The sequence below is a fragment of the Lemur catta genome, chromosome 6 (genome assembly GCF_020740605.2).
Source record: "Lemur catta isolate mLemCat1 chromosome 6, mLemCat1.pri, whole genome shotgun sequence".
In the NCBI taxonomy this organism is placed as follows: Eukaryota; Metazoa; Chordata; class Mammalia; order Primates; family Lemuridae; genus Lemur; species Lemur catta.
The window spans coordinates 28,111,906-28,138,876 of NC_059133.1; the positions used below are offsets into that span (position 1 = coordinate 28,111,906).

The 26,971-nt window shown below is 35.2% G+C and overlaps 1 protein-coding gene across 3 annotated transcripts in view; it reads left to right on the forward strand.

Moving 5' to 3' along the window:
• ATP2B1 (ATPase plasma membrane Ca2+ transporting 1) overlaps positions 1 to 26,971 on the forward strand; it is a 115,944-nt gene that overhangs the window by 83,489 nt on the left and 5,484 nt on the right. For 2 of the 3 annotated variants that reach the window (XM_045553266.1, XM_045553267.1), the window contains exons 11-20: positions 754 to 995; positions 3,592 to 3,829; positions 9,109 to 9,288; positions 9,973 to 10,060; positions 10,422 to 10,528; positions 15,725 to 15,916; positions 16,150 to 16,363; positions 16,846 to 17,057; positions 18,484 to 18,591; positions 20,348 to 20,530. In XM_045553266.1, the coding sequence (XP_045409222.1) occupies positions 754 to 995; positions 3,592 to 3,829; positions 9,109 to 9,288; positions 9,973 to 10,060; positions 10,422 to 10,528; positions 15,725 to 15,916; positions 16,150 to 16,363; positions 16,846 to 17,057; positions 18,484 to 18,591; positions 20,348 to 20,530 (1,764 nt within the window). Of the gene's footprint in view, positions 1 to 753; positions 996 to 3,591; positions 3,830 to 9,108; positions 9,289 to 9,972; positions 10,061 to 10,421; positions 10,529 to 15,724; positions 15,917 to 16,149; positions 16,364 to 16,845; positions 17,058 to 18,483; positions 18,592 to 20,347; positions 20,531 to 20,902; positions 21,017 to 26,971 lie in introns of all 3 variants that reach the window. The other variant, XM_045553268.1, reaches the window with a different exon arrangement.

Genomic DNA, 26,971 nt, shown 5'->3' on the forward strand with positions numbered 1-26,971 from the left:
ACTTGATGTATCTTCTAGTGATTTATGGATGAAGACCATGAACAAAAACAAAAGTTGTTTAATTAGTGAAGACATACATGAATTGGATGACTGGACTGGAAACTTATGGGATCTTGGGTCTAGATCTAGCATTGCCTTTTACTAGCTGAATGTTTGAACTCTGCTTTCTTTAACTGTCAAGTAAAGACAATCATATCTGCCCTTAATACCATTGTAATGATTATATGAGGTAGTATTTGTGAAGGCACTATGAAGGAAATAAAGCTTTTCAATACATATAAGACAACAGTACTTTATTTTAATGCATATACTTTTATTTTAATCCATAAAAATTGGTGAAGCAAATTTCATTTGGAATTATTTAATATACAGAAAGAGGAAAGGAAAGAAATTAAAATTAAGTCCCACTCTGTATCAGGAAACAACTATAAACTTTATACATCTTATGTCATTTAATTTTGGGGTCATAAGTGCTCCTGTTTTACAGATGCTGAAGCCAAGGACCACAGCAGTTGGGTAATTGCCAAATTTCACGTAGCTAGTAACTGGCAGGGATGAGATTGGAGTCCGTGTCATTCTCACCCCAAGCTTCTTTCTACCTTTACTTTTCTGTGTCCTTCTTTGAAATGCTGATATTAGTAGACATTTCCTATATAATTTTGTTTTAGAATGTTTTATTCTGTTTTACATTATTAATTAAGCTTTCATAGAGAAACAAGATGATGCTAGCTTCTAAACCTTTTTCTCTTATAGCCACCAGAGAAAGAGGGTGGATTACCTCGTCATGTTGGCAATAAAACTGAATGTGCCTTGTTGGGACTTCTTTTGGATTTAAAACGGGATTATCAGGATGTTAGAAATGAAATACCAGAAGAAGCACTGTACAAAGTCTACACCTTCAATTCTGTTAGGAAGTCCATGAGTACTGTCCTGAAAAATTCAGATGGAAGTTATCGAATATTCAGCAAGGGTGCATCTGAGATAATTCTGAAAAAGTAAGAGTAAAATGCTTAGATCAATAAATTGCTGACTATAGTTGCTTTATGGAATACCTACTATGTTGTTGTTATTTTCTTTTTGTGAACATTGGGCATTTGATAGGACCTCAGAGTTTTTTTAGCATATTTTATGGTATCCAGGTATTTGCCCGTAGTATTCTGCCATTTTCACACGCTAGCTTCTTTTGTGTCTTAGTATTGTGTTATAGGGAAAATAAGCCCATTACATTCAGTCTGGCAGACTGAATGAAGTAAACTTTGATGTTTGTTGTTGGACATGTTGATTTCATCGTTACATAGGATCATTAAAAGTAAAAGCCTTCTGGGGAGCAAAACTCAAGTTTATGTCTTCAGTACTGCTTTGTAGATAGTAGACTAAAATGTAATAAATGAATTATAGATTAATTTTTAGAATAGCAAAGTGTAAAAACTAGATTTTGAAAATTTCCCTTTTGTATCAAAGTGAGGTTTATCATATTATGGTACTGCAGTGTCATATTTAAATATCTCCTGTCATTTTGAATACTAATCTTTTTTACTGTCCTTTTAGAAACTGGTAACTTCAATTTTGAAATTATATGTTTCCATATAATTTCCCTAAAGTTTATCTGTTATTAAAAGTGTTGGAATTATTTTGGTTTCTTTAATTCCAATAGAGAAGTAGAGAACTGTTTAAATCTTTAAAGAGCAATTTTGAAAACTGGAATTCATTTGAAATTATAATATTTAAAATATTTCTACTTTTAATTTGCTTACATGTGGATTATAAGCCAATATTATCTTAGTGATCACTCGACAGTTGTATTCTAACAGGTTTAACAGACAAGTATGTAAATAAATAACTGAAAAGGCCACGTATGATAAATGGGTACCAAGTTTTCAGGTGAGAGATCACACTGTAGGGAGGTGGCATTTAAGGTGGATGTTAGTATGAAGTGAGAACATCAAGGTGAAAGAAGCCACAATAGAGGAAAGGAGATGGGAATTTGCAGGTCATATTGGGAGAATGTAGTCATGTAGTTCAGCTGGGTCATGATGGGCTTTTGTAGCACACAGGCCGTGTAGAGCTTTCTTGTCTCCACGGAACACTTAGTTATCTGATTTCACTGTGACAGGTTAGAAATCTGTCTCATCTCTGGCTTGCTCGTTGGTAGACAGATGGTGTAGGAGAGATTTTTGAATCAAAACCAATCAAGCTTTGACTCCTCTGTAACTAACTAGCTTTGGTATGTGGGCAGATTCTTCCCTTAGCTTCCATTTTCCTCCACTGAGAAAGGGAGTGATGACCACCATCTCTGCGACCGTGAAATAAAATAATACATGTAAAATGTCTAGCACGGAGCCTGGTGTAGAGTAAGCATACAATAAGTGTTACCACAGTAATATTTACATTTTGTTGTAGAGACTCATAAATGTTAGGCTGAGCAGTTAAAATTTAATTAAATAAGCCAGATAATGCAACTGAATTACTTTTTTCATCAGGTAGTGGAATCATCCTGATGAAGGTAATTCTTGCATCAGGGAATAAAGTGAATGTGGGGAGGGGAGGATGGACTGGAGATAAATATCAGTTGAAAGGCTATTGCCATTACAATAGCTCTAGCTTGAAGTAAGAACCAGAAGTAGGTAGTAGCGGGGAAATAAACAGTGGAAACATTCAGGAGACTGTTCAGAGGAGAAATAATAGGACTTAGGAGCTATTAATAGTATATAGATAATGAAAAAGTAAATATTCAGGTGAAATTTTAGACTTACATCAAAATGCTTGAGATAACATTGATACCTATTATATTGGCAATGAGGAGGTGACTTCCAGTCTTTTGTGCATTAAGGTTAAGGTACCAGGACAACATCTGGGTGGAATTTTTCAGCAGTGATGGGAAGTTTTGGAAAACAGTCAAAGCAGAAGATGTGGATTTGGGAATTTTCTCCATAGAAGCAGGAAGAGGTAGCATCAACAAGGGAGAGGAGTATATAGAGGCATTGCGAAAAACAAACTTTCAATAGGGATGTGAACAGTGTGATTTTTATTTAGTACATAATTAAAAGGTTATAGTTAGTGTCACTAAAAATAAAACTATTTTAGCATTATCTCTCACTCTGATAGAATCCTTATTTTAACAATAAGTTATTTTTCTTCACGGTTAAAACAATATAGGTGATGAAACAACATCTCAGGTAAGGAGTTGACTGAACGTAGCCTTTTACTTTAAAAGAAGACAATATTTGTGATTATTTTGTTAATTAAAATTAATGCCTAGTTCCATACCAAAATGGTGAGGTATATAGTGTATTCCAAGGATTCTTTGTAAATATTTAAAAGCACTGCATTTCCAAAAGAGAAGGTTTAGAAAATTTCTAGAGTAAGTGATAAAATGAAGAACTATCAAATGAGAACCATACAGATTAGAAGTGTTTTGTGATGGGGAAAGTGAAAAGTAAATATGATACAAGTCTGTAAAAATGCAGCATATGTAATTCTCTAAATTCCAGATATCATTTCCCATGATTTCTAGCCCTTCCAGTTCACTTAGATGGCATTAACCATTATTTTTATTAATTATTGATATTTGGATTCAACATTTCCTTTTAGGTGTTTCAAAATCTTGAGTGCTAATGGTGAGGCAAAAGTATTCAGACCAAGGGACCGTGATGATATTGTAAAAACTGTGATTGAACCGATGGCATCGGAAGGCTTGAGAACCATATGTCTTGCATTCAGAGATTTTCCAGCAGGAGAACCAGAACCAGAGTGGGATAATGAAAATGATATTGTCACCGGCCTTACATGCATTGCTGTTGTGGGGATTGAAGATCCTGTGAGACCTGAGGTGGTGAAACATTCTGTGTTCTGCATGTGCAGAATCTCATAACTATAGAGGATCTAGGCCTTAACAATAACCAGTTTTCTAGTAAAAATCTTGGTGTTTGTGATTTTATTTTTCTCTGTGAACCCAAGATAAGTGAAACAGTGCTTATGGTACATATGCTACCTTTTTATGGCTTTTAATTAGCTTCTGTTTGAGAATCCTGTGTGTTAATAGCACCATAACCTAGCACAGTGCCTTAAACTGGGTAGGTTTTTCAATTGATATTTATTTATCTTAAATAGTAGATGCCATTAAGTTGTTTGTTTTCACAGGCTCTAGACCAGAACTGTCTATAGAGCTTTCTGTGATGATAGAAATGTTCTGTATGTTGTTCAGTAGAGTAGCCACTAACCATGTGTGACTGCTGAGTTCTTGAAGTGTGGCTAGTGCAACTGAAAATTGAAGTTTTAAATTTTATTTAATTCAAATTTAAACATCTGGTAAATGGCTAACCATATTGAATGGCATGCAATCCTAGACTTTGCTTTTATTCTTTAAATCATTTTTTTTCTATTTGGTTTTTTTGAGTTTCTTAAGCAACTGCTGTGTGCTAGGCACTATCATAGGTACTGGAGATGCAAAGAGTTTTGAGATCTGGTCCCTGGTCTCAAAGAACTTACTGTCTTGAGTGGGGATGGACAAACACATGATAATTACAACTCAGGATGTTAGTACCTTGCTGTATATATGCAGAATATGCTATATGAGCAGAGAACATGAGCTCCCAACCTAGTCTAAAGTAATAGCATCTTTTTCTTGAGTTCTTGCTGTGTGGTAGATACTATGCCAAGTGCTTTACATGTATTATTTCATACCTTTGAGATATGAATAATACTACCCTCACTTGACAGATTTTTTTAAAATTTAAGATGTATAGAGCTTTAGACCTTAGGCCTAATGTGTTCAAATCCCAGCTCTGTCTATAACATATGTGCTTAAAAGACCACTGTGCTATATTAACCACTGGAGGGGTCAAGTAAGACTTCCCAGAAGGTTAATTATCTGATCTGAGTCTTAAAGGATAAGGAAGTATTAGCTAGACTGTAGAGAGAGCAGTAAGTACATTCTGAGCAAAGAAGCAACATACATAAAAGCACAAACACAAAAACTGCTTTTGTTCAGTGACTTTATCAACTAATTGATTCAACACCTAATGTGTAGTGCTGGTACTCTTCTAGGAACTAGAAATATTGCAGTGACAAAAATAGCCATGAGATTTATATTCTAGAGGAAGAAGACAGCTAAATAGTTAGAACGATAGATACACATGGATAGTATGTCAAGTGAAAATGAATTCTATGAGGAGTGAGACTTGGTCCCTGCAATCATAGGCCTTTTATTTTGAATGGCATATGGGAGGGGTGATATTAAATGAGACAATTTCAAATACAATAAGGGCTATAAAGGATATGAACATTGTAGTGAAATAAAGTAACTGAAGGAGACTAGATTAGGAATTTCTGAGGATATGGCATTTGAGTTGAAATCTGATGGAGCTCACAATGAGCCACTATGTAAATGGCTGTAAGAAGAGCATTCTAGTCAAAAAATGCAGAGACCTGAAAGTGAGAAAAGTATTTAGCTATTTTAAAGGTGGAAAGGAGGCCAGTGTGGCTATAAGTGTAAAGAAGGAGGAAATGAGATGATCTCTGGCCTTACTAGGCCACAAGCATTCTGAATTTTATTCTAAAATTCAGGTTGAGAAGTGACATGATTTATGTTGTTAAAATACTATTTGGGGTACTGTGTAAGAAAGGGATTACAGATAAAGAGGAGTAGAAGCAGAGAAGCTAATAAGATTATTGCAGTGCTCCCAGGCAAGAGATGATCACGGCTTGGCCTACAGTTATGTAGGGAAGATGGAAAGAAAGGGGTGATTTCAAAGTAAATTGAGGTAGAACCAATAGGAATTAATAAGCTGGGTTTGAGTGTACTGTTTTTGACATTATTGAGGTATCTGAGACATCCAAATGTATATCAAGTAGGCATTTGGACCTCAGAGCCTGAAAGTGGTCTAGTCTGGAGAAATCACCTGTGAAACTAAAGAAGATCTTTTAGTTTGGGGAAAGTGTGTAGCTAGGGAAGAGGGCTTGAGAGAGGTTGCCACAATTAGAAGTCTCATAGAGGAGATGGAACCAGTCTCTAATTTGCATAACTTGGTGGGTGATAGGGTATTACCAATGGAATAAGAGAATCTGAAAAAGCAGGCTATTGAGAGATCAAGATAAATTTAGTTTTGCATTTTATGGTTTCAAATGCTTGTGAAACATTCAAGTGAGTAATGTTTTCTAACCTTTGGTCACAGGAAAATCATTAAAAGTTTTATATATTTACTTATGGCTTAAATCTTAATATAATATTAAATCAGAACATCTACAACTTTTGTTCTTTGGAAAATGTATTACCTATTATGTATTACCTCTTGGCATCGAGATTGATGGAGAGTTTTATCTTTTTTAAAACATGTGAGTGACACTTTATTTTTGTCATTATTACAAAATGAGATGTGAGATGAATACTGTTGTACTAAAGTGAGATAATATGAAACAGCTTTCTCGGAGTGACTGTTCTGGACTCTACAGTTCTGGTATAGGGAATCTTGGATAGTTAGATATCCAAACAAATCCAGTTTCATTGCATGTGCATAGGTCCTTGGCCTTGCTTTAGTTCCTTATCTATAAAAGGGGAGGTAGTTTGTGAATTTTAAGTTGGAAGTATTTGATGATCAGTAGCAGTCAGTAAATATTAATGTGCCTTTCTTTTTTTTTTTTTTGGAGACAGAGTCTCACTTTGTTGCCCAGGCTAGAGTGAGTGCCATGGCGTCAGCCTAGCTCACAACAACCTCAAACTCCTGGGCTTAAGCGATCCTACTGCCTCAGCCTCCCGAGTAGCTGGGACTACAGGCATGCGCCACCATGCCCAGCTAATTTTTTCTATATATATTTTTAATTGTCCAGATAATTTCTTTCTATTTTTAGTAGAGACGGGGTCTCGCTCAGGCTGGTCTTGAACTCCTGACCTCGAGCGATCCACCTGCCTCGGCCTCCCAGAGTGCTAGGATTACAGGCGTGAGCCACCACGCCCGGCCTAATGTGCCTTTCTTAAATATTACTTGCCACATAGTTTTAGCCCAAAACCAGTTTCTCCCTTTTCTCATTGATTTCTTTTCCAGATGATCCTAGTATGCTACCTAATCAGTAACTGTTTAGATATAAAAAATTAAGACACATTTTATCTCAAATGAGATATCAGGAGATAAATTACATTTATATAGCAGATTAATGTTGTCAAAATCAAATAATTGATTTTTTTTTTGAGAAAATTTATAAACAGGCTCTGTCCTTTTGCTTACCACTTCAACACTAGGAGCTAGCACAATGCCTGGCATTCAATAAATATTAGTTTGAGTGAATGCAAGTGAGGTCCCCGTCCAGTGATTTGGGTGGAGGGAAAATACTTTCACAATGTAAATCTTAAAATTTATAGATTTATTTAAGTTGCTGGTAATTACATTGCATGCATGTTTAAGTCATGATATGTGCATCCTTTGGAAAATGCCCCTTTGGTGCCTATTTCCCCAAAGATACTTAATTCAGTAGTTCAATAAATACTAAGCTTTGGCTATATGCCATGCACTTTTGTTCAGTGAATGAAAGGCATTGTACTAGACATTGGTGGTGCAGAGATAAGGTAAAGGTCTTACCTTCAAGCAGCTCATTGACTTGCTGAGGATTCAGGTAAACAAATAACTATAATATAATATGATGTAATAATAGAGGTATGTATAAGATGAAGGTGCAATTTTGTTTGGTAGGTAGGCCAAGAAAGCTCCAGAGAAATTACATTTAAATTGGATTTATTATAGAATAGAAGTTGCAAACAGGCAACCTGCAGGCCAAATTTAGCCTGCACTCAAGTTGTGCATGCACATGTGTGTACAACATTAACTATTAAGGGATTAGAAACAAATCTGGATTTCTTCTTTCTCTTGAAATTGTAGGTTCTGCTAACATAGGGCTTTCATGTCCACCATGGCAAAAATAGGCTAGAGCTGAGTATCTCATTAGACATATATCTCAGGTTTGTTATTTTTCAGCATCTTTTCCTCATTTATGTTACCTGCATGTCCCTGTAGGTATTTGAATTTGCAGTCTTTGCTCTAGTAGCATTAGTATGGACGTTCTGGTTAGAGAAGAGGAGATAGGGATTTTCTAGGAAAAAGGAATTGGCGTAGCAGAGACACAGAAATAGTATGTTCACTATTCATCTATCAACTTGTGTGTAAGAAAAATTGTACATAAATCTGTAAAACTGTTCTGAGGCCAAATTATGATACTCTGTTATACTGAGAACTTTGTAGTTTATGTATAACAGTTGAGGAATCATATATTTTTAAGGAAGTATATTAGTGTGTTAGAAAAAGAATTCTACCATCAAGTATATTGGGTGTTTTAAAGGAGGAACAAACATGAAGGCAGGGATACCAACTAAGAAACCATTGCAATAGGTCAGGCAACAAACAACAGAGACAGGATTCAGGGAAGATTTGCAGTAGAATCCATAGGACTCATTGCCCTTTACAGATGTAGGGGAAGGGAGATGACCCTTAAGTTTCGCTAGAAAAGTAAGGGAAACATGGTTTCCCTTTTAGACACCTGAATTAATATCCACTTTGCAGGTAGCACTATGAATTCTGTTCTCAACAGGTGTAAGGTGTAAGGACAGGATGTAGATTTGAAAATTATTAGCATATAGATGGTAATTGAAGGTATGGCAGCAGGTAACCCTTAAAACAAATGGACTGGGAAAAAATGAAAGCCACCTTTAACCCGAAAGAAAAAAAAAATGAAACATTTTATTCTGCTGTGATCTGGGCGGTAAAACCAGAAAGGTAGAAAGCCAGCCAGAAAAGAAATGCCTAGTAGTTACCACAGGGAACAGGTGCTTTAAAAAACCTTCAGTAAATAAATAATGTAAACAAATTGAGTAGGATGACAACTGAAAATAAAGCCTGAGCTAAGACTGTAGCCATGGAATAAGAAGGAAGAGATTATTAGGAATAATTCAAGAAACACTGAATATCTTGAGATGAAATCAGTCATCATCACTGTCATTATATATATCATTGTCATTATTTGTGGGACTATAAAGTAATGCATATTTGTGCAGTGGGATCTTTTTTCCTCTGGAAATACTGATTTTCTTTCATAATATGATTTTTTTTTTCCTACGTAAACCAGGTGCCAGATGCAATAAAAAAATGTCAGAGGGCTGGAATTACTGTGCGGATGGTCACTGGTGATAATATTAATACTGCTCGGGCTATTGCTACTAAATGTGGTATTTTACATCCTGGGGAAGATTTTCTGTGCCTAGAAGGTAAAGACTTTAACAGAAGAATACGAAATGAAAAGGGAGAGGTAAGAATTTTTTTTTTTTTTTTTTTAGTTTTTTTAGTTGACAAATTTTTAGTATATTAAGAATTTCATTCAACATGTACATACTGAATATGCATTATGTTAGGCACCATGCATGAATAAATGCAAGCTACGCTTTAAGAAACCAAAAACTATTATTCTGGGAGATAGAAGTGACAAGTAATAAAAAAATTTAGCTCTAAAGGGAGTGAGCACTTCTTGCTGTGTTTTCTGAAAGTAGTGGCAGTGAGACTAGGCCAATTTCAGAAGTACAGTACATATGAAGGAGAAATGGGAGATGAGGTTGGAAAGGCTTATGGGGCATATTTTAGGGGAACCCAAACTCTGTATTTTTTATGCTAAGTTATGAAAGTTCCATTTTCACAAGCAATAGAGAGATTTTTAAAATTTGATCTTACAGTGATACATATAGCTGTGGTTTTCAGGTTTGAGTATACATCAGAGTCACCTGGAGAGCTTGTTAAAACAGATTGCTAGGCCCCACCCCAGCTAAGGTAGACCTGGGGCCTTGCGCAAGAATTTGCATTTCTAACAAGTTCCCAGGAGTTCCTGATGCTATTAGTCTATTGACCACACTTTGAGAACTGCTGATAAATATGCTAGATAGCTGATTTGGGTTTATGAAACTAGGTTTGGGCACATTTTAACTTTGATAAAAATTTATAGATTGAGCAAGAGCGGATAGACAAGATTTGGCCAAAGCTTCGAGTTCTTGCAAGATCATCTCCTACTGATAAACATACACTGGTTAAAGGTGAGTAGATTTTTCACAATTGTTATTTCACAATCTCTTAATACAGAAATATGTTCTGCTTCATGAAATAATTATAGATACTGAATATTAGATTGAGTCATGGATATAAAATCTAAATACATTTTCTTTTGATATCATAGATGAATTGTGTTTATTTTCAGTGGTAACAGGATATTGCTCCTAATATAACCATAATTTCTGGAGTTGGTCTTCATGTAATATCTAAGCAGTTTCCATTTCCATGTTTGTTTAATTGTTTATTTTTAACCTTGAGTCTATAAACTGACTAGTCAGGATATTCTGCAGAATCACCTTATTAAAGAAAATGTTTTCACAGCACAAATATTTACTTTTATTTAAGGTATAATTGACAGCACTGTCTCAGAACAACGCCAGGTTGTAGCTGTAACTGGTGATGGTACAAATGATGGCCCAGCTCTAAAGAAAGCAGATGTTGGATTTGCAATGGTAGGAATTTATTTATTCAAGTATTCAGATGTAATTTACTGGCTGGATTGTTTGTTTATTTGTTGACTAAAATACTATTGATTTTAAACACTGTCCCTCAAGATTAATTTGATGGATAATTAAAAAGCCCAAATTGGTTTATGAGTCTAACCAGTTTACATGAAATCTGACTAGAAGATGATTCCTTTTGAACAATTGTAATAATGTCATACGTTTACCTTGTACGCTGTTTAATTTTTAAATGTCTATTATCTCATCTGAACATTACCAGAGCCCTCTTAAGCAGGACACGGGCTTAGGACAGTTATGTGTATTCAAATTAAAACTATAATTGAGAATCTTCCACTGAAATGAAAATGTCTTTTAAAGCATAATGGAGCCAGGCACACTGGCACCTGCCTGTAATCCCAGCTACTCAGAAGGCTAAGGCAGGAGGATGGCTTGAGACCAGCCTGGGCAACAGAGCAAGACACTCTTTAAAAAAAAAAAAAAAAGAAAGAAAGTAAAAGAAGTAATTAAATGTCATCATTTTATATATGGTTGTAATCTTTTTTGATTGGAAAAAAATCTACTTGTTTTTCCCCACATCCTCAATTTAAGTATTTTATTTTCTTTCAGTTTTATTCTAGTTTTGGAAAATACAAGTCCATAATCAGTTCTTAAATCCAAGACAGTTCTTAAATCTAAAACTATCATAAAATTGAAATTTTTTACCTAAATTTACAGCAGACTCATTTGGCTACAACACTTGTTCCGAACTAATGTGAAGCTGTTATGTGTCTTAGAACTTGTTGTGAATACTTATAGAGATATTAATAGGGTTTTATGGGGTGCTCACCACTTTTGGGAGGATTTATGACACAGGATATGTGCCTCATCTTTCTGAAATATGAGAGACTTTGAATTCTCAATCACAGTCTAGCCCTAAAGGTTTTTAGATGAGAGAATGTTTATGTGTAGCTGAAAAGAGATGAGGAATAATTAAGCACTTTTCCTTTTGCTTTAAGCAAACAAGATCATTCCCTTTAGGAACACAGGATCACTCACTGCTACTCCTGAGCATTTAGCAGGATTCTTATTGCAACTTTCATCCAGACAGCTGGCCGGGAAGGCAGTTATGTAGAATGTGTTTTAAAATAAAAAAGCTTTCTTCCCAAAACCTGAGTGTAAGGCAGATACTATAGGCTTTAAATAAATACAGGTAAATATAGTAATGCAAAAAAACATATAGTACAATGACTAGTTGGTTTGTGTTTTCTTAAGCTCTGAAGGTTTTAGGCCCAATTGTACTACTTTTTTTTCTTTAATGATAACATCAAAAATCTAAATTTATTTCAAAAATAGAATAAGTGCTTAATGGCTTAGACTTAAAACCACTCCTGCTAAAGCTTGAATTTACTTTGGTTGTGCATTTGTTCAGTTAAAACTTAAAGACAAACTTATTGTTTTAGAGACTTCTTTTAGTTATCCACAAGATATTGTTGTTGATTAGTTCTTTCTAAATATGTCTCCTGTTTTTCAGGTAGAAATAGCATTTTAGAGCATATTCTCTTAGTCAGTAAAGTGTGTGTGATCTAGATGCAAAGTCATTCTTCCATATCTGTGGGTTCTGCATCTGTGGGTTCGACCAACTGCAGGTCAAAAATATGCACGGTGTTGGGGAGTGGGTAGTTCTATCTGTACTGAACATGTACAGACCTTTTTTTCTTATCATTATTCCCTAAACAATACAGTATAATGAGTATTTACATGGCAAGTTTTGGTCAAAGAAAGTCCTTGTCACATTATATTATTCTTACAAAAAACCAGTTAACCATGTGTAGAGATATTTCTATTATCAAAGACTGAATACCATGGTGTATTTCAATAACCAAATACATCTATGATAGTAAAATCTAAGTCAGTTAAAATACTGTCTTTTTAAACTTTATTTGAATTAATGAGGGATTCATTTGTTCATTATCCAAATATTAAGATGCTGTTTTTAGTATTCTGGTCTGGAAACATTAGAGGTGAATAATAGCTGCATCCTCAAGGTTCACAGCACATGGAAATAATCATGGGGTAGTGACAGCTATGAAGGACTAAACACAATACATTGACTGTCTCAAGAAAAAAGTCCTCAAACTCGGCCTGTAGAGACTAGCAAAGTTCTTCTGGAAGAGGTGCCATTTGAGCTGAGGGAGGGAGAAGAGCATGTAGAAAAGGACAGCCAGGAGGCCCCATTCATCAGCAAATTACATACAAGTAGTTCAGTCTAACTAGAAGAGGGTGTGGTGTTGCAGTGAGTTATCAAGCTGAGAGGATTCACAGGGGGCCACATGAAAAGGGCCTTGAATTACCAAGATAAAGAATATGTTCTTTTATCCTGTAGACCAGCATTTCTCAAGCAGACTTTTGATGGAGGTAAGATAAATTTAGAGTCTCACACTGCATGTTAACATACGACTCTGAGAAGCTCATAAAAAAAGCTGTTTAACCTTTTTTGATTGAAAGTTTCCCAGACTTGTTTGACTATGGAACTAGTTTTTATTTGGACACCAATTAACATCTTAGAGTTACCTTTTAAAATTTTAAGGATTTTGAACAGGGGAGTGATGGCATTTGTAAAATATGGACATAATTAGAATCAGGAAATCGTGGTGAGCTTGGACGTGTTAAATATGCTGCACATTAACAGTAAAATATTCAGATTAGGAACTAGAGGCTAAGATTCTAAATTAAGGTGATTTCTTCATTATTTTGAGAAAAGTTTCATCTGAACTTTGTTTTTGTGTTTATCAAAGCAACATATGCATAGCATTTAAAAAGTCAGATAGTTCTATAGGACTTAATAGCAAAGTCCCCTGCTTCATACCATCTATTCCACTCCAATTTGTCTCCCCAGAGGAAAACAGCTATTTTAGCTGTTTCTTTTGCTTAGTTGTATACCTTCCTATCTCTGAATCTCATAATTCTAGTGGATTTTGCTGTTTTAAATGTAAGGCATTAGCTACTGACTTTCATTACGGAAAATGAGGACTTGGTGCTTTCACAGGCACACATACACAAGCACCCTTACCACATTCAGCCCATGTACATCTGTGCTTGCTACCTATCCCATCATTCTTCCAGTAAGGTTACATCATAATTTATGTTAGATCAATATTCAGTCCTCACTGTGACTGTAAATGCTGTTCTAAGCTGAGCCATGTGGTCTACTATATATATAATTACTTTTCCTTCTTTGCACAACTTTTTGTATTGCCTCCCTGTAAGTTGTCTTTTTTATTTGTTTCCTTTTTATGTATTTATTTATGATTAGTTTTTCTGTGTACTTAACACTAATTCACCCCCAAATTTTGCTTTTAATACATCAGAGACCTCTGGCAGTTTTACCAGTTTCACTGGCTTAAAGATCCCTGTCTCACATCTTTTGACATGCTTTAATCAGGACTCAGTTTGCTAGACTTATTGCATAGCCGTGGCTGTCTTGTTAGTCTCCACACCTAAGGATTTCCTTTACTTCTCCCTTGTGTTGGATCTTGTACTTCCTGGATTCAGTGGCATCATCTTTTTTGGTTTACTGCCTCATTTAATTGAGCCATGTCCACCAGTTGCTTCCTGAGAAAGCATTTGTCTTCATGCATTTTGTGTTGCTGTAGCAGAATACCTAAGACTTGGTAATTTGTGAATCATAGAATTTCTTTTGGCTCAAAGTTCCGGAGGCTGGGAAGTCCAGGAGCAGGGCACCAGCATCTGCTATCTGTCATCTCATGGCAGAAGGTGAAAGGGCAAGAGAGCACAAAGGCAAGAGGGGGCCAAGCTCGCTTTTATAAGACAGCCACTCCCAGGATGATGACATTAGTCCATTCATGAGGGCAGAACCTTTATGACCTAATCACCTCTTAAAGGTCCTGCCTCTCAACTCTGTTGCGTTGGAGGCTAAGTTTCAGCACATGAAGTTTGGGGGGCATGTTCAAACCATAGCAGGATTCATAAGAGTTAAACTTTTTCATTATTTTTATGAATGAATCATACTCCCTTCTAATTACTGCCCTGTCTCCCTGCAAAGATGACCAGTATTGTGAAAATTATTACTTTTGCCTAGTTTTGAACTTTGTACAAAAGAATCATATGTGTTATTTTGAGTCCATCTTCTTTATTCAGAATAGTATTGTTTGTGAGATTCATCTGTTACATGTAGTTGTAGTTCACTCATTTTTATTAATCAATGATTTATTAATCTATCCCATTCTCCTATTGACAACATAGTTGTCAATTAGTTTGAAGCTAAGGGCATCTTCAGTGTCTTCAGTAGACTTTCAAGAGATCTTTCTTTTTTATCCCTACCTTCACTACTGCTTCCAGTGCTACCTGATGCTGTCAAGTCCTGAGTTTTAGAGAGGGTTCTGTAGTGTAAAAAAAGATTATTTCTCTTCTTGCCCTACCATTGGCTTAGGATTCAGATTTCTTGGGTCTGCTGAGTTACTTACCGTTTAGTTCTCTGCTTTCTAGCCTCTAGGTTTCTGTCTGTTTGTTTTGCTAGAATCTCCTTTTCCCTCTAACTTTGTCTTGTGAGTTGTTTTTTTTTTTTTTTTTAATACACCTTTTTGTGTGACTTTTAGAAGGAACTTGAGTAATGGCCTTTGTTCATTCCTCCATTTTTAACTCAACTTGAACTTTATTTTTAATGTTTCATTTTTTGATCCTGCTAAGCCAGAATGTCTTCATCAGCAATATCTTAGAATAACTGTCTTACCTTCTTTTAGCATAAATTTAAGTCAGTATTTATTAGGTATAATGGTAAAATTTTTATTAATTATATATTATCCTTTTGAATATTTCAAAGTTATTTTTAAAAGATTTAGTATAATTCACAGAATTTGGCCAGGCATGATGGCTTATGCCTATAATCTCAGCACTTTGGGAGACCAAGGCTGGAGGATTTCTTAAGGCCAGAAGTTCCAGACCAGCCTGGACAGCATAGCAAGATCCCATCTCTGAAAAAAAAAATTAGCTGGGCATGGTGGTGCACGCCTGTAGTCCCAGCTACTTGTGAGGCTGAGGTAGGAGGATCACTTGAGCCCAAGAGTCTAAGGTCGCGGTGAGCTATGATTGCGCCACTGCACTTCAGCCTGGGTGACAGAGTGAGACCCTGTCTCAGAACAAATAAATAAATAAATAAAAAATAATTCATAGAATTTTTTTTAACAGGGTATTGCTGGAACTGACGTAGCTAAAGAAGCGTCTGATATTATTCTCACAGATGACAACTTTACAAGCATTGTTAAAGCAGTTATGTGGGGACGAAATGTGTATGACAGCATCTCAAAATTCCTTCAGTTCCAACTTACTGTTAATGTAGTAGCAGTGATTGTTGCTTTCACGGGCGCCTGTATTACTCAAGTAGGTGACGATTTGTTTATTAAAACTTGTTTATTTTAAAGCAAAAATGTATACAGTCTGCCTTTTTAAAGTACTCAAATATTTAAATAAGCTGAAACTTAATATTTTAGGTTAATTGATATAAAAATATAATCCTGTTCTGTTCATTAAGTTTTTAAGTCCTCAAGGCTTCCTGAGAATTGCTGAGTCCCTGAATAGTTGTGAATGTGTATTAGGAAACATATCTTTTCTAGGATTCACCGCTTAAGGCTGTGCAGATGCTGTGGGTAAACCTCATAATGGATACACTGGCTTCCCTGGCTCTGGCAACGGAACCACCCACTGAGTCTCTCTTGCTTCGGAAACCTTATGGTAGAAATAAGCCTCTCATTTCACGCACAATGATGAAGAATATTTTGGGTCATGCATTCTATCAACTCGTAGTAGTCTTTACACTCTTATTTGCTGGTAAGAATTCAGTGTCTAATAAAGATTCAGTTAATTGTTTGTTCCAAGTTATAGTAATATCATCTAAGATGTTTTAATGTTATAAATTTTTCAAGAACCTAAGTTCTATTCCTGACTTTCCATTCATCTTTAATTTTCTCCTCTTCATTAGTAGGTGCTTAGTAAACTTTGGGAGGCAATATGAAAGATAGTTGGTGGGGGGAATGAGTTCTGATTTCTTATTCTGGCTCTGCCACTAACTTAAATATGTGATCTTAAGCAAATCAATGTAGTGTTTTGGGGCTTCAGTTTTCTCATCTATAAGACAAGAGAGTTGTCCTAGATAATCCCAGATCCCTTCCAGCTCTTTCCACGCTGTCATTCCAGATGAAATAGAAGCTCTGGCTAAGTTTTATTATTGTATATTTCCTTTAAATGTTAACCCCAAAATGTTAAATTATTTTATGTGATAATTTCAAAACAGTAATTTTTCATTCTTTCAGGAGAAAAGTTTTTTGATATTGATAGTGGAAGAAATGCTCCTTTGCATGCTCCTCCTTCAGAACATTATACTATTGTTTTTAATACTTTTGTGCTGATGCAACTTTTCAATGAAATAAATGCCCGGAAAATTCATGGTGAAAGAAATGTGTTTGAAGGAATCTTTAATAATGCCATCTTCTGCACAATTGTTTTGGGCACTTTTGTTATACAGGTGGGTAATTGGAAAAGATAGTTTCAAATTTGATTATATGGGAGACATTAGGTAAAAACGTAGTTTGTTCCAGAAATTACGTGACAGCTGTGTGTGTGGAGCTGTCGCTTTGATGTGTATAGTATCATGTTGATTCAAGGTGTATATTAAAGAATATAGAAACTCTGTCTCTAATTTTTAGAAGTAAATGCCACAACTAACTAGACAATTTTATTTCTTCCAACTCTTAAATGAAAGGTTTGTCTTATGGAAGTAAATCAGCCCATCACATTAATTATTGATTTGTTTCCCCAACCTCTTAATATTCTTTTCTTATCCCTTACTATAAGAAAATAAGGACAAAGTTTAAATGAAAAAAATTAAGAACATTTGTACAAATAAATATTGAGTTTTTTCATGCTTATTATTTTCTTGGTTTACAGAAGAAAATTATTCCAGTTTTATATCTCTATTAAAATCGGGACCCAACTGTCAAATCTGTTACGATCTGACTGATTGGGCTACTACCAAACCAGTTGGGACTTTATCTGAACAAGTATACAAATAATCTTGACTTTAAAAAATAGTAGAATTAACAAATAAATACATATCACTTGAATTAGAATAAAGTAGAGCTAAACAGAATGGAATTGGTAACTTTAAAAAAAATTTTAATGTTAACTACCAAAATTATTCTTTTCAATTTTAATATTTGGGAGCTACTTAACTGGCATATCAAAGAGAAGCCTGTCAGACTCACAAAAGGGTAAATATGTTACTTAATTCTTAATATTTCCATGCATACTGTTTTAGGTCATTTAGAATAAAAGAAGGGAAACATATCACTGTATTATGAATTTTAATTTATGCACATCATTGGACTTTACTGTCTTTATAAAGGCTAGCAAATCTGAGGGCATACCACCTGAGCTAGCCCACATTTCATAAAACATTCAAGTTGCTTTTCTTCTCTCTAAGTCTCTTCATATTTATCCTAACACATCTAAATGTTAACTAGGAATGAACAACTATGTGGAATGGAAAAAAAGATTGCATATTTTGTCCACTTTTCCGTAACATATGGTCTTTTCTACAAAAGTATACTATTGTTTGTGAAAGGCATAAATTATTCAAAGAATTGTACTAAATACAGGGGAAATGTAGTTATTTGGGGTTATATCAGAAACAGTATAAAGTTATTCTTGATCATGAGAATTTTTGATTTCATAGAAGCATAATTTGAACATGAAATATTCATGCATTTAAAATATTGGGCAGAGATTTTACTTTATTTCAGTTGCCTTGTTTTCAGCTGTGACTATTATACTATCAGAATACTGGTTGTTCAGCTTGAGATCTAAGGGACATAAATTTGGGTGTTTATTAAAGTATATGAATTTTTAAGTTTAAACCATTTAAATAAACTTACTCTCGATTATTCCTCCAGATAATAATTGTGCAGTTTGGTGGAAAACCTTTCAGTTGTTCAGAACTTTCAATAGAACAATGGCTATGGTCAATATTCCTAGGAATGGGAACATTACTCTGGGGCCAGGTAAAAATCTCATCAGTTTTTGTACAAACCTAAAGTGATTTTTTTTTTTAATTTTTAGTGTGTATTTTCTTTAGTCAGTTCTGTTACTTGATTCTAAATAGTTAACATTCTAGGTCAAGAAAGGGAATTTAAGGATTTTTTTTTTAATGTAGTATTTGTTCCGGGATGTTGTGTGTTTATTACAAATTATGCCTATACAAATACTATTTTAATTTCTTATTAAAGATGTATTTATAACTGGTTAGGATGCTAATATTTGTATCTTATTCTATGACCTATTTTTACATTTTCAGAATAAAGCTTTTTTACAAAAATGTAAAAATAATGTATATTTCATTTTGTTATATAATTTAATCCAAAATATAGCATAGGAAAAACCTTGAGCTTTCTTTAGAGAATGTTTTTATAAAAATAATGATATCTGCAAGTAAGGGTCACAGAATTATATTTTAGGTTATTAGGATTGAGTAGCTTTAACAGTGTATATATAAAATACAATGCCTGAAAAATGAGATATACCTCATCTTAACTATAGGCAGCCTACTTGCAAATGCATGTCATTATTTTTTAAAGGTAAATGGTAATGACATATACATTGTTCATTTTAAGCCCATTACTATTACTGTAAAACTATCTGGTAGAGAATCTATGCTAATGTTTTCATAAAGGAAGGTTAACGTATGTTACAGTATATAATTTGTGAGCTAACTTATTGTCATTCTGCAAGTCACTGAAACCAAACTTTCAGGTTTTCCTTAAATTTAGCTCAATCTTTGTGCCTTTTTATTTCCCTTTTTTCTTCTGTTTCTAGGTTCTGAGGTTTCTCTTACTCTGTTACGTAATTATTAATAGAGATATTCTAAGTAGGACCCATACTTGGTCCACATTTCTTTTTTGATTACCATTCTGATTATTTCATAATGTTTTCTGATAATCTGGCTGATTTCAGGAAGAGGAAATTCAATACCGCATACATACCCAACAAGTTTAAGTTGCTGTATGGTTGACATTGTCTGTTGATTTTAAGTGTGCTATGGTGGAGAGAGCACTGGCTTTGGTGGTCAGGAGACCTTGGTTCTTAGTCACTCCATGTCTCTGAGCCTGTTTAACCTCTGTGAAATGAGGTGGCTGGACCAGAAGTTCTCTGAGCAGTTCTGTATCTGACTGCATGCTTGTTTCTCCCTGATAAACCCAACTTCCTTAGGTGGCTGTTAACACAAACTAATACTAATACACACTTATTGGTGATTTTTGTATTCTTTGTTTCCTAGGGCATCTGTTTCTGTTTGGTGTCATTATCAATCAGTGTTAATACAATTTTAAATGTTTGCATTTTACAAAAATAAATAACATTTAATAACCAAAACTATTTTCAGTGTAATCTTGATGATTTTTCAAGTTTTGATATGCTTTTTCTCATTGAACTCTTAACAGCATTAATGAAATATAAAGTTGCATATCAAAGCATGGTTTTATAATTAACTGTCTTGAATGTCCTATATAAAATATGGAAAATGTAATCAGGTTAATTTCCATTCAGGAAAACTTTTTACCCTTGAAACTTAAATCTTTTGTGTCGCTAAGAGAAGAATATTTTTTTTGTTCTGGGAGAGAAAGACTAACCAACAGGACCTCATTGCTTCATTGGTAAAGATAGTTGGCTACTCTCACAACTTTTAATACCTTTAGTAGTAAATTGATCGGTTTAACTGTACTTGATAGGATTTATTTCTAAGTTCTTTCCCCTATGTTGTAGCTTATTTCAACAATTCCAACTAGCCGCTTAAAATTCTTAAAAGAAGCTGGTCATGGAACACAAAAGGAAGAAATACCTGAGGAAGAATTAGCAGAAGATGTTGAAGAGATTGATCACGCTGAAAGGGAGTTGCGGCGTGGCCAAATCTTGTGGTTTAGAGGTCTGAACAGAATCCAAACACAGGTATGGGCCTGGTAGAGAGGTAGGAGAGATGCTGGGAGCAAGGGCTTTTTGACCTGGGGAGGAGGTTCGAGTGTGCTCCTTTACTTCCTTTCTAGCCTTCCCAACCCACAAAATTTATTCTTTTGAAAAATTGTACTGGTGCCTGGAATGAGTGAAACTTTTAACTGATTATGAAAGAACATGTCTATATGCCCCTAAGCTCCTTTTTTCCTAGCTTCCCCCCCCCTTCATCTCAAAATGCTACTCTTGCCTATTTATCTGCTCTGTAAAAAGTGCCTTTTTCTTTTTATATGTTGATAGATGGAATGGTCCTTTCTCTTGTTCTCTCTCTCTCTTGCTGAGCAAGCTGTCACAATCTCTGATTCCTTGCAGATGGATGTAGTGAATGCTTTCCAGAGTGGAAGTTCCATTCAGGGGGCTCTAAGGCGGCAACCCTCCATCGCCAGCCAGCATCATGATGTAACAAATATTTCTACCCCTACACATGTAGTGTTTTCCTCTTCTACTGCTTCTACTACTGTGGGGTGTGAGTGTGTGTTCCTAAGTGCATGAAATTAACATTTCCTACTTCACACACCTAACGTTTCTCATTTTCTCCTTAATGTTTAAATTCATTGTTCAGGCTTTTCATAAAGCTTTCTTTTCGTAAAGTGGATTGAGACCTCAAAATGTTGTCATTGTTGTTGTTTTATTTCTTAGAGGGCTAGATAACAGGTGGAACAATTGCAACCAAAGATTAAATATGAAATCTGTGAGCTTGTCTCTGTGCTAACTCTTAGAGTTAATATGGGGAATAAAATTGTAGCTTAGAATTTATGAAACTACTATAAATTTTTGAGTATATGCCTTTAAACTTGCTTATACTGCATGGTTCCTAGAAGCATGTGATTTGAAACTGATCTAACAGAACCAGGAAATTGCATTTTTAAATCTAAAAATGAATTTAGTATTTTGACTTTTGTCCAGTTTGGAAAATAAGTAGCCTGAAGAAAAGTTCTTAGTATATATAGCAGTTGCTTGCCTTCTTAATCTGTTTGCCATGCTTTGAATTTTTTTTTTTTTTTTTGAAAGAGGGGTGGGTTCCTCATGGAAACTTCAAAGTTCTGTGATATTTATGGCTTTTTTTTTTCCATTTGTATAATCAATTTAGTTTAAAACTGCATGTTCTGTTAAGTTTCAAAAGAAATAGGGAGAATGTACTGTTTATTAATTATTGAACCATTACATGTTGTAATTTTCATCAATTGACTGCAATAACAAATTTTCTTTCACATTTGCAGTAAATTACAAACTCCCTAAAAGCCTTATAAGCTATATTATCTTACTTAGGGCCTTCTGATTTCATAGTGGATTCTCAATATATTGGAGGTATTAAAGATAAAAACCCAACCCCACTCCAAAAATCTGCTGAGTTACCTAAGTAAAGTTAGCCTTGTAGTAGACAGAGAACTCTCTTTTCCATTTGGTCTTTATCTGGTTAAGGAGTAGAAGAACCTTCTTGGGAAGCTGGAAAGAGAACAAGTTAAGGGAGAAAACAGTGTAGACTATTTACTCAGTGTCTGTTCTTTGTTTGCTTAAACAATTTTCATTTGATGTTTTTAACAATGTTGTAAAACAGGCAGGATAAGAACTGCTCCCATTTTACAGTTGTGAAAACTGACTTGGAGTTTAAACAACTTGCCCAGAGCTAATAAGCAGAGACAGCATAATGTAAAGCAAAGAGTAGAGAAGTGCTCTAAGGACAAACTGACCCTGTAACAGTAGGATATTAAATTTACATACATTGATAAGAATCTTCCTTTTAAAAATTACGTACCTGAATGACATGGTAAATATAAATTACCTGATCTTATGCCTGGTACAATCAGTGTCAATTATCTCCTCCTCCTTATACCTATGGATTTAAACCATGCCTGGTTCCTCTAGGGTTTCTGGATGGTAAGTGTACCACAAACATTTATGGAAGGCCCTATCTTATGTCAAGGCTGTGCTAGAACTTCTAGCACCTGCAGTCTAGTGAAGGAAACAAGTAGTTGGAAATTTCTTCATGGCAGTGAAACACAGAATATTATAACAGGGTCCTTAGCCCACCCTGAGAAGTGAGTGAAAGTTACCTAAAGGAGATGACATCCAAGCTGACCCTTGATAGAATTCACCAGTTGAGGAGAGCAGGCCTAAATAGCCAGTACTAAATGAGTAATAACATGTAAGGGGTTGATGAAGCCGGAATGGAAAGTAAGGGGAGCCAGACTAAGACTAGACCCTTCCTTCAAAATTTTAAATTTGCAAAATTTCAAACCTACAGACGAGTTGAAAAATTAATACATGAATGCTATTCACCTGGATTTACCACTTACTACTTTATAATATCGGCTGTATCCACCTATATATTAATATATACTTTTTTCCTGAGCCATTTGAAAGTGACAAATATCATGATATTTCATCCCTAAGTACTTCAACATGTATCTCCTAAGAATAAGAAGTACTGTGTATAATCACACTATATTATCACACCCAAGAAATTTAACATTGATACCATCGTGTTATCTACTTACTGTACAGTCCATATTTGGATTTCTTCAGTTTTCCCCATGTCCTTTGTAGCTTTTTAAATCCAGGATCCAAGAAAGGATCATTGACGGTATGTGTTCTGACACTTCAGTCTCTAACCTGGATCCATTCCCTGCCTTTATTTTTTTTGACATTGACTTTTTTTTTTTTTCCTTAAGAGTCCAGATTGTCTTATGGAGTGTCCTATGTTCTGGATTTGTCTGATTGTTTCCTACTGATTAGCTTCGTATTACATTTTTTTGACAAGTTTATCTCATGGGTGGAGTGTGTTCTATTCATTTTTATTTCAACAATATTTTAAATAATTATTTTGTCATTTAGAGGGGTGTCACTTCCTTAAGTATACTATATTTACTACGTTAAATATCAATTCAGTCATAAACCATTTTAAGACGTACACACACACACACACACCCCCGCACATTCACCTCATACTCTTTTCTGATGCACAACTATATATGAAACCTCTGAGTTGCTGGGCCCGTGTGGCCAGGGGAATAGTGTTAGACTTCAGGGAAGTAGGGATACACTTCAGAGAATGGCAGAGGAGGGTTTGTTGGTTCATCAGGTTTGAGATGTTTACTTCTTTATTCTATGTCCCGTGTTCTCGGAACGTGAGGAGGTATCCAGGGGCTGAATCATACCTTGTTATGAGGTTATCATTTTACACTAACAGTTGCAGTAATTATATTGCTGTTACCATAAATATCTTTCAACCTTGCTGGTGGAGCATTGTCGTAGACACTAATCAGCATCAGCCAATTTATAGAGTTAATTAATAGTGTTCCTACGTTTAATGAAAGATTTCATTTTCTCACTGTGTTTCTTGCCTTAATATAGAATAGTCTTAGAAATATCTGTGGATGTCAGATTTCTTTTGACCTTTATTTGGAGTCTTTGCTTTGCCAAGTAGAAGGAATAATAATCCATTTCAACTTTGTCATATGCTAGACTTGGAACATCTCTGGAGAGATCTTTTTCCCCTCATTTATTAGTCAGATCTTTACTCTTAAAGGTCTCTGGAGAAAACATTTTGTAGTTTTTGTTTATAAAGTATATCTTTCTAATATTAGTCTTCACCATTAATATATTTTTTGCCAAATAAATAGCTAAGTCTTCCTGGAAATGAAAAGTTGAGAGAAAATTTGATCTTCTAGGTGAAGGGTCAGCAAACTACCCTATGGGCGAAATCTGGTTTGTTGCCTATTTTTGGAAATAAATTTTTATTGGAATGCAGCCATGCCCATTTATAAAGTATTTACCTATGGCAATTTTGTACTACAAGGGCAAAATTGAGTAGTTATGATAGAGACAGTATGGCTTATAAAACCTTAAGTATTTACTAGCTGGCCCTTTACAGAAGAAGTTTGCCAACCCCTGTTCGAGACAATTAAGACATTACACAGAGGCCGGGCGCGGTGACTCACGCCTGTAATCCTAGCACTCTGGGAGGCCGAGGCGGGCGGATTGCTCGAGGTCAGGAGTTCAAGACTAGCCTGAGCAAGAGTGAGACCCCGTCTCTACTAAAAATAGAAAGAAATTATCTAGCCAACTAAAAATATATATATAGAAAAATTAGCCGGGCATGGTGGCGCATGCCTGTAGTCCCAGCTACTTGGGAGGCTGAGGCAGTAGGATTGCTTAAGCCCAGGAGTTTGAGGTTGCTGTGAGCTAGGCTGACGCCATGGCACTCACTCTAGCCTGGGCAACAAAGCAAGACTCTGTCTCAAAAAAAATAAATAAATAAAAATAAATAAATAAATAAAGACATTACACAGGTGTGTCTACCCTTGAGAAAATTCAATATACAAATACCCAACTTTGGAAACTAGCCTAGAGTTTTCTTGTTGCGACATGTCTTTTACTTTACCATTGCATTTCTTTTTAAGTTAGTGCATATAGTAGAAGTAATGTTGAATACAAATATCAGAAATGGGCAATCTATTGTAGAAAATACGATATGTCAGCTAGTGATTAGATAGTCTGGTATTTTAGAGCTATCTCCTTGTATTATTCTTTTCTACTATTAAAAGTTAGGATGGTATTTAGAAAAGTGAGTGGTTTTGCGGGGTACATGATTTTGTTTTGATTTGTTACTTAAATTTAATGTATTGCTTACCTTGATAATCATTTTCAGTTTCTTAAATTTATTTCTTGGTTATTATAATCTATATCTTAGACTTTTTATTTACCTTATATGCTTCATGCACTGTATTTGTCTGTTTTTTCCCCTCTGTTGAATAATTTAATTTTCCAAAAAATTTTGATATCAAAATTATTGAATTTTTTTTTTAATTCAGCTTATTATGGGAGTGCAAAAGCTCAGGTTATATATATTGCCCATGTCCCACCCATCCCCCTAAGTCAGAGCCTCAAGTGTGTCCATTCCCCAGACAGTGCACCTGGCACTCACCATGTAGTCATACCTTCATCCCCTCCCCCCACCCCCCCACCTCCCCAAGTCAGCACCTTCAACCATGACCATTCCCGAGAAGGTGCGCAACGCATTCATCATGTAGGCATACACCCATCCCCTCTCCCCACCCCCCCCCACCCCCGCCTCAGTCTGATATCCGGTTGGTATCATTCCCCAATGTGCATTTAGGTGATGATCAGGGAAACCAATTTTCTGGTGAGTACATGTGATGCTTATTTTTCCATTCTTGGGATACTTCACTTAATACAATGGGTTCCCACTCTCTCCAGGAGAACCAAAGAGATGTTGTATCACCATTATTTCTTATAGCTGTGAGTAATACTCCATGGTATACATATACCACAGTTTACTAATCCATTCGTGAATTGATGGGCATTTGGGTTGTTTCCACATCTTTGCAATTGTGAATTGTGCTGCTATTTTTCCTATTTCTGATAATTTCAGGAGGTATAGTTATGTTGTGTATAGTAAGTCTCAATAAGTAGCAATTGAATTAAAAACTGAATAAATAGCAAGGCTTAGATTTCAAGAATGGGTAATTAGAGTTATTTATGTTTCTTTTTAAACTGAATTCTTCACGGTATTAATATAGTTTCCTACCGACCTAAAGTATTATGCTCATAATTATTATTTTCCTGAGAATTGCTCCTGTACTGTGAGAATTGAACATGTGGAAAGTAATAAAGATCAGAGCAAGTGCAAACTAGCTCAGTGTCATGCCCTGGATCATGAGTGCTTTCTTATGTTCTTTATAAGTAGAAAGTAAAACATATCTGGTTCAGTGATTTCTGGTTAATCTAGATTTTATTGTATGTGTCTCATGTGAGAGCTGTTCCCTGAAAATTGCTTTGGATCATTGCTGAGCTATTCTTTTAATATGCTGTGAAACTATAACCGCAGTCATGTGGCTTATGTAGAGGAGGGAGAGTAAGGAAGCATTAACCTTAATCTTAGGAAATGTTTTATTCTAGTGAATTTAGTGATAAAGTAAATGCCCATATGTTCTTTTATTGACTTCCCAGGAACCTGGAATGAGGAGCCCAGAAACTTGGGTTCTAAGACTCTTTAGTACTAATTAAGAGTTACTTGACAAGTCAGCCACCCATCCTCTGAGTTTTTAGTTCAATATTTATACAGTGGTTAGAATAAAATGTCTCTCATGTTATTTCAATAAATTCTTTCAGGTAGAAAAAAGAAACCTTACACCAAAATTGAAGTTTTGGTAAGAAGGCATTCAGTCCGGTTTTGCCTGCCACAGCGTGTGTGTGTGTGTGTGTGTGTGTGTGTGTGTGTGTGTGTGTGTGTGTGTGTGTGTGTGTGTGTGTGTGTAATTGTGTGCACACATACACTTGTTGCCCTCACTTGTTCAGTCTTTACACTCTGCCCCTCTTCAAATCTTTAACTTCTGAGCTCTATATATTTTCTAATAT